Below are 8,629 nucleotides of genomic sequence, written 5' to 3' on the forward strand. Positions count from 1 at the left end.
CTGATTTCTCACCTTTCTTAGGATCATTGAGACCCCACGAGGTGAGATCTTGCATGGAGCCCCGGTCCGAGGGAGATTGACAGTCATGTTTAGCTTCTTCCATTTTCTAATGATTGCTCCAACAGTGGACCTTTTTTCACCAAGCTGCTTGGCAATTTCCCCGTAGCCCTTTCCAGCCTTGTGGAGGTGTACAATTTTGTCTCTAGTGTCTTTGGACAGCTCTTTGGTCTTGGCCATATTAGTAGTTGGATTCTTACTGATTGTATGGGGTGGACAGGTGTCTTTATGCAGCTAACGACCTCAAACAGGTGCATCTAATTTAGGATAATAAACGGAGTGGAGGTGGACATTTTGAAGGCAGACTAACAGGTCTTTGAGAGTCAGAATTCTAGCTGATAGACAGGTGTTCAAATACTTATTTGCAGCTGTATCATACAAATAAATAGTTAAAAAATCATACATTTTGATTTCTGGATTTTTTTTTTTAGATTATGTCTCTCACAGTGGACATGCACCTACGATGACAATTTCAGACCCCTCCATGATTTCTGAGTGGGAGAACTTGCAAAATAGCAGGGTGTTCAAATACTTATTTTCCTCACTGTATTATAAAAATACATCTGTGAGGATGTGCTGACACATTTCCTGGCTGTTACAATACTGCAGTCTCATACCTCTTGTATGTGCTCTGCAATAAGGCATCCACCCACTTTCTTGTCATTGGAGATGAAGAGGAAGGTCTTGGTCTGAGAGGGACACTTGGTCTCCACCTGCTGGAAGCCGAGGTCATTGTCCACCATCTCTCTGATCTCCTCAACCTGAGAAACAAAGTTACTGTGTACTGAAGTTTACTGTGTAGTATATATAGGATACTATTTTCCATCGTATTGCCTTCAACTTCATTGCTGATAGTGTTGTTCTGGCTGACTATGTAACTGGAGTCAAGTAAAGTGACTTTTATTTATATAGCTCAAAGTCACCAATTAACAGCATGTGACACCCTCAATCCTTCAAACCCTGAATATGGCTCTAAAACAGACAAAGAACAACAACCATGTGTTTCTTTTACCATTCTAATTTATCCGAGGGAAGACAGCAATTACATTTCCACTTTCAAAACAAAATGCATTTTAATTCCTTAAGCAGGGCTGTCCTCAGCATTTTCTCTCTTTCTGCCCATGTGGAGGTAACATTAGGTGACATGAAAGAGTTTCTGAGAGGGACAGAAACCTGGCGGTGGCCAAACATCGGCCTGTGGCTAATGACATCAGAAGATTTAAGGATTGTTAAATGCCAGAAAAACAGAACAGCAGAAACGCAAATACTATACCCAGGTCCATCTGGAAAATTGTATTAACAGTCAGAAACCATTCTTCTTCTTATCCTTCTATTATATTTCTGACAAATTACATAATTCACAGCAGGTGGAAAAACAGGAATGTCAAAAAAGTTATATTCTTATTAAATGGGGCATGTAAACGCACATCAGATGACTTTATGTAGCGTTAAGTTGGAATCTCTAATCAGAATGATTTCAGTCGGGGTGAAGAAATATTGTACACGTAAACGCTGCTAGTGATACCCACCACCGTTAAACAATCCTTTGATGTCAAAGGTTAGCCCCTGTAAATATACTGTACCTTCTTCAGAGCATATTTGGGGTCATCTGGCAGCACAAGTATGATCTTGCCATCAGGATACTCTCCCAGAATCCTCTCTTTTTTCCATCCCTGGAAAATATAGGGACAAAGGGGTACATATACAGTATGCAAGAAAAACTCTTGAGCAACATTTTTATTGTCCTAATGAGGCTTTCATGTTCTTCATTTGCTATTGCTGTAACAGTTCATATGTGCTAACATTTTTTCAAATTCACCATATTCACCAAATGTGCAAACGACCATTTACTGTATTGACTATTAATAAGAATATCAGCAATCAGAATCCTAAGTGGCCCTTTTGCCATAACAAAAGTCAGTGAGAGTAATGTTTTACACACTCAGGATGTGATCACATTCATGAATCATTTTATTAGACAAAGTTCAGTTGGCTTACTTTAACTTCAACTTGGATAATATTTCCCCATGTTTTTGTGTCTATGTGACTAACTGGGACAATATTCCAGCAGTGAGTGGGTGGAAATTACTGTTTTGACGATAGAGATATAGTAGCTGTTTCTGGTTAAACAAAAAGGATCTTACTCTTAAAAAAAGGTCCATCTCTGTAAGGATCCTTCCCATAATGTTGCCAGACACTTATAATAACAATATGAGCTTGTCAGTGGCAAAAACAAGCACTTTAGTGAACATACCTTGACTGGGCGCAATTGCAGCACTACATTTGCAGTCCTGGTTCGCTGCTGCCAACCGCAGCGCGCTCACTCAATACTGGACCAATTTCAAAAAATGTTGTCCCCATTTAGTCACATAGACACAAAAACAGGCTGAAAGTTACCCTTTAATGGTGTCGAGAGCCAAAACAAATCCTTAAAATTGTGCTCCACAGCCAATATTGAGGAGACATCCCTCTCAGACAGACTAATACCTGCTGTATATGCCACACACTTGTGGTTGTTTCCTGTAACTGGTTCAGATTACCATCTCCCTCTTAATGTACCACACTGCAGATTGCTTGGAAGAATACCAAGTCTCACATTTTCAGAGGGTGGTGGTCATTTATTTGGAAAGTTCAAATGAACTACTCAAACCATGCTTAGTGTGAACGCTCCCCCTCTGTGTATTTTCAGAAAAAGAAGCGTGCATTGGATGCATCTGTGTATCATGAGTCAATATTGTGAGACAGCAGGCAAGACTAATAATAGACATGTAATCTAGGGAAACTTCCTCTCACCACATATTTGACAGCGCTGATGAACTGGTTGTGGAAGAGTAAATGTTGAGATTCATCTTCAGGATTGGCAGCGGAGTAGAGCATCCCACACACGCTGCAGGCCACAGCACCAAAATGCTTCTGTCCTGCATCCTACGAGGCGAAAGAAAACAACGGGATCACTCCTTTCATTTCAATACAGACCACAAACATATACAAGACTTGCCTGAAGAAGGCCACAACCTGCAATTTCTTGATATAATTCAGATTTACAGTAGATGTTAAAGTGTGACATCTAGTTTATAATGTACTTGTTCTAAACTGTACAGAAAAAGAAATGAATTCACTCACAATAATGGTTTGGGTGCCATCTTTGTCAGCCTCCTTTAGTTTCTTGACCTCTTTTTGCAGACAAGCATCAGAGAGAGGAGTCCCGCCATCTTGTGACTTTTCTGCAGTGCTGCGATACAAACACACCATCACGCTACTTCAGATTGATATTGCTACAAGGGAAATCATGTCAAATGACTTGTAAGAAACTTCCTTACTCTTGACAAGTTTTTTCTGATGTCTTCTCGGCTGCCTTATTGGTTTCTGTCTTATTCTCTGAAGAGGGATCGACACAAGTGGCTGTAAGAAAAAGGTAAGCTTCTTATACACAATTTAACTCCATTTTATAACATATCAACAGTGTCAGAGAAGTAACACAGCTACATGACCAAATCAAGACTATAAACTCTTTCAGCTCTATGTTGTCATGTAATAAGTAACAACAGTGACATCAATTCAACAGTATTCCAGATAATTATTATCAAATCTTATGTAACAAAACTGTTGTTGTCAGATATAGCAGGATGTTTTTCCAATTAGATTCCATAATAACAGCACAAATAATAATTAAATGCTTAAGCATATAAATATGAATCGCTAACTAAAAGATATCCTGAAGACAGAATCAGTCCTGTATCTAGTAATGTGACAACAACATGACGGAAGTTTAAATACATCATGCCAACTTCAAATAAACACATACGTGCAGGCTTTTCTTCACAAGGCTGTGTGCCATCAGACACTGTCGAGCTCTCTTCAGAGGGAAGGGAGGTGGTGGGAGCTGATGAAAGTGGGTCAGCTGTAACCTACGTGTGAAAGAGAAAGGGGATAAGTAGCATCTTTATCAGACAATACTGTTTGTGACACACATTGTGGCAAAAATGTATTTCTGAGTTACCCTGCACTTGCTATCTTCTGATGACGGTGGATTTTGGTGGGTTTTCTGAGACACTGAACTGACTTCAGCAATGGGTGCAGCAGGCTTTGTCTCAGATGTGGTTGAACTGGCTGGCTGAGATGCTTTTGAAGCCGACTGCTTGAGCTGAGCTGTACTTCCACTACCAGTAGGCTTTAACTGAGGAGAAGCACACGCTGCAGGCTTGGACTGACCGGGAGCTGAAACAGCTTTTGACTGAGGTGTGGTCAAAACGGGAGACTTTGACTGAGCTTGAGCAGAAGGAAGAGCTTTTGGAGAAGCTGTGCCAGTCACTGCGGCCTTTGACTGGGGTGTTGTTGCAACAGTGGGCTTTGACTGACCTGAGATCTGTCCACCAGGTGCGGTCTGAGCTTTGGGTTTGCCCTGGTTCGCCATTTGTGATGAAATTGGGAGTTTTGACTGAACTGTAGGCTTAGATTGAGCTGTGGGGTTTGACTGGACATTAGGTCGTGTTGGCTGTGTGGGCCTTGACTGAAGGCCAGGCTTTGTTGGAGCTACTGGTAATGGGTCATCATCTAGTTCAAAGTCATCAAAGGAATACTTGGGCCTCGGTCTGTATGGCTTGTACTCGACAGGCTTTGGTTTCTGAGCATTGAGTCCGTTGGGCATGGGAGGGGGCACTGCCGGGAGGGTCCTCTTGGCTGCTGATCTGGTCACTTTTGGGGCGGGCCCTGGAGTAGGTGTTGCTTTGGGTGTCTGAGCCTTACTTAGCCTTGTAGACTTACGGGTTTCAGTACGAGGAGGCACAGTTTGTGAGGCTTCAGTTTTGGCAGGTTCAGGTGTGCTGGGTTCAGTTTTGGAGGTTTCTTTTTTAGCGGGTTCAGTCTGAGGGGGTTCGGCTGTCGGAGTGTCAATCTTGGGAACTTCTGCTTTGGGTGTTGCAGGCTTGCTAGTTGAGGCAGGACTTGGAAGGGGTGTTTTAGGTGGACTGGCTGCAGGTGGAGGAGCTGTGGTCACAGGACTCACTGAAAATGGAGAGGATACAGACAGGGGTACTTGCCAATCTATGTCAGAAAACATCTGATTTGCCTGGTCAGACTTGAGTTTCTTTACACGTGCCCAAGACATTTTCTCTCTCTGCAGTTCAACCTGTCTTAGTCTTTGATATCTTGTTAGCTTCTTTTTCTCGTGGGCTTTCAGTGGCACTGAAACCTGCGTGATGAAGAAACGCCTCTTCTGGGGCTCTGCAGCAGGCTTTGCCTCAGCTGAAGCAGTTGTCGAGGGCTGGGCAGCAGATGCCTCTTCAGCAGGGGTCGCCAAAGCAGAGCACCCTTCTGGTCCAGCAGGAGTCGCAACATTAACAGTGTCTGCATCCTGCGTGTCAACAGGTGGATTTTCTTTCTTGCTGGCTTCATCCTTGGCTGCCGCTGCTGCCGCTGCCGCCGCCACAGCTGCTGCTGCTTGTTTTTCTTCCTCTATCCTCTTCAACAGCATGCTGTCTGTAGCGATGTCCTCTGCAATTTCCTGACAGAGGGCTAAGAGGTTTAGCTGCTGTCTGTTCGCCGTTCTCTTAGCTGCTGCCGCCTTTTGCTCAGCCAAAGCTGCCAGACGGGCTTTGGTTCTGGCCTGGGTGTTCATTTCTTGTTTCTTGGGTTTTCCCGCCTCCTGTTCCTTTTTATCATCTCCAGTCGTTTCAGTTGCGCTGCTTTGCTTCAAGCTGGTCCCACAAGTGTCATCTTTATTTACATAATTAACCTTTTCCTCAGACTTTTCAGGAGGCACTGCCTCAGGTGTTTCCTGGGGTTTTCCTATTATGGTAATGTCACCATCTTCCTCGTTCTCTTCCTCTGCTACTACAATCTCACGACCGATCTCTATATCCTCTAGAATTTGCACTTCTTGTAGGTCCAAGTTACCCTCAGCATTCTCTATCACCAGTGCATCACAGTCTTCATTTGTGACTTGAGCATGAGAGTCTGCAACCTCAGTCTCTGAGGTATTAATGTCCATCATGTCAGCTGATGCTTGCTGGCAAGGAACAACATTTTGAGTATCTTCAACGCCTTCCTCAGTTGAAATTCCTGTCCCAAGTCTGGCCTCCAGATGTAATACCTCACTTGAATTGGTCACTGTAGCGTCTTTGTCCTCGCCAGTTGTTTGACATAGCTGCACTTCTGCCTCAGGGAAAACAGTTTGTTGGGAACCATTTAAAATCCTGTCATGTTCAAGCTCACCTACCAAAGCGCTGTCGGGATTCACGTGCTCCGAAAGCGAGACCGACAACCCCGATTCGGCGGCTGCTTGAGTGACGATATCAAAGTGAAATTCACTGTGGGGGACTGGTTCCAAGATCACAAACTCCTGAGATGTACTATCTGGTATTTCAACTTCAGTGTGGGCTGTAGTCGTCGTCACCACAACGTCTGCAACCTCCTGAACTCCGGCGTCCTCCTGCACCTGTTCCGAAAACTCCACGGCACTGATGCAGTCTGGATACCCATTACTTTCACTTTTCTCTGTGGCATCTTCTGACTGGCCATCTGGCATGCCGATGTCATCGCTAGAGCTGATCACTGCAACTTGTCTCACATCCACACTCATGTTACTGCGCTCCAACTGTGCAGAGACACTAGTTTCTGGCACACTGATTGTTTCAACTTCCTGGTTATCTGAGGCACAAATTTGTTGCTTGATGCTTTCCTCATTTTCCAGTCGTTGGTTAAAAATTTCACTCTTTTCATCATTAGTGTTTGAGTCTCCTGCCATCTGCTGGGTCTCTGTGCTCTCTATGTCCAGTAAAGACACACCGTTGTGATTCTCTGCTGCTGCAGAAATTTCTCTGTCGTCATTGCTCTCTGGACTACTAATGGGCTCATACACAACCTGGTTTTCATGAATCTCGACCTCTGACTGAATAACCGTGTTGATCTGTTCTTCTGATGCCTGAATTACAATATCTAGGTCATCTGGTTGGCCACAAACAAAAACTATTACTTCATTGCTTCCAGTTCCTTCTCCGTGTCCATCAATATTACTGACTGTTTTGTCAGCCTTATCAGAAGAAATGATTGCAGCCTCTTCTTTAACCTCATTAATCACTTGCCTCGAGGTTTCCTCTGCTATCACAGAATCTACCCTTTCCATTGATTCACTTACAACATCCATATCTGCTAGGTGATCCTCCGCACTAGGCTCTGTCTGCATGTTTTCATTATCCTTACTTTCAGTATTAGCCATAGGAAGAGGTTTGTGAATCTCATTTGATAAGGCCATAATTGGTTCATCAACTTCCCCCACCACCTGGTTTTGCTGCTCTGCTGTAGGTTCTGGATTAGAAATCTCCTCTGGCGTAGTTTCAGTTTCCATATTTATTCGAACCTCTGGAACATCAGCACATTTGGCAGTAACCTTGTCCTCGTTCTCCTTACTCACACAACTTGCAGTCACTAGATCGTTTTGAACTTCTGTGTTGAGTTCACCGACCTCCTGGCTTCCTTGGCTTTGTGTTTCCACTGCAGTTGGTGGATCTGAAATCTCCTCTGGTGTTGCTGTTGTCTGCAAATCCATTTCTCTTTGATTCTCACTAGCATCCACATATTCTGCGATAACCATGTCCTCGTTTTCTTCACTCTTGCTATTGGCAGTGATAACATCTTTATGTACTTCAATGTCTGCAGTGAGTTCATTGACCTCCTGATCTCTCTGGTTTTGTGTTTCCACTGTAGTTGTTGGATCACAGGTCTCCTCTGGTGTTGCTGTTGTCTGCAAATCCATTTCTCTTTGATTCTCACTAGCATCCACATATTCTGTGATAACCATGTCCTCAATTTCTTCACTCTTGCTATTGGCAGTGATAACATCTTTATGTACTTCAATGTCTGCAGTGAGTTCATTGACCTCCTGATCTCTCTGGTTTTGTGTTTCCACTGTAGTTGTTGGATCACAGGTCTCCTCTGGTGTTGCTGTTGTCTGCAAATCCATTTCTCTTTGATTCTCACTAGCATCCACATATTCTGTGATAACCATGTCCTCAATTTCTTCACTCTTGCTATTGGCAGTGATAACATCTTTATGTACTTCAATGTCTGCAGTGAGTTCATTGACCTCCTGATCTCTCTGGTTTTGTGTTTCCACTGTAGTTGTTGGATCACAGGTCTCCTCTGGTGTTGCTGTTGTCTGCAAATCCATTTCTCTTTGATTCTCACTAGCATCCACATATTCTGTGATAACCATGTCCTCAATTTCTTCACTCTTGCTATTGGCAGTGATAACATCTTTATGTACTTCAATGTCTGCAGTGAGTTCATTGACCTCCTGATCTCTCTGGTTTTGTGTTTCCACTGTAGTTGTTGGATCACAGGTCTCCTCTGGTGTTGCTGTTGTCTGCAAATCCATTTCTCTTTGATTCTCACTAGCATCCACATATTCTGTGATAACCATGTCCTCAATTTCTTCACTCTTGCTATTGGCAGTGATAACATCTTTATGTACTTCAATGTCTGCAGTGAGTTCATTGACCTCCTGATCTCTCTGGTTTTGTGTTTCCACTGTAGTTGTTGGATCACAGGTCTCCTCTGGTGTTGCTGTTGTCTG

At 43.4% G+C, this 8,629-nt stretch overlaps 1 protein-coding gene across 6 annotated transcripts in view; it reads right to left on the reverse strand.

Annotated features, from left to right (window-relative positions):
• The window catches only part of LOC123971522 (mucin-17-like), a 15,661-nt gene that overhangs the window by 2,450 nt on the left and 4,582 nt on the right, over positions 1–8,629 (reverse strand). For 4 of the 6 annotated variants that reach the window (XM_046050595.1, XM_046050437.1, XM_046050516.1 and 1 more), the window contains exons 3-9: positions 4,058–8,533; positions 3,863–3,965; positions 3,378–3,459; positions 3,181–3,289; positions 2,851–2,982; positions 1,641–1,730; positions 675–818 (exon numbers count right to left, since the gene is read on the reverse strand). In XM_046050595.1, the coding sequence (XP_045906551.1) occupies positions 675–818; positions 1,641–1,730; positions 2,851–2,982; positions 3,181–3,289; positions 3,378–3,459; positions 3,863–3,965; positions 4,058–8,533 (5,136 nt within the window). Of the gene's footprint in view, positions 1–674; positions 819–1,640; positions 1,731–2,850; positions 2,983–3,180; positions 3,290–3,377; positions 3,460–3,862; positions 3,966–4,057; positions 8,563–8,629 lie in introns of all 6 variants that reach the window. The other 2 variants (XM_046050821.1, XM_046050749.1) reach the window with 1 other exon arrangement.

The sequence above is a fragment of the Micropterus dolomieu genome, linkage group LG01 (assembly GCF_021292245.1).
Source record: "Micropterus dolomieu isolate WLL.071019.BEF.003 ecotype Adirondacks linkage group LG01, ASM2129224v1, whole genome shotgun sequence".
NCBI lineage: Eukaryota > Metazoa > Chordata > Actinopteri > Centrarchiformes > Centrarchidae > Micropterus > Micropterus dolomieu.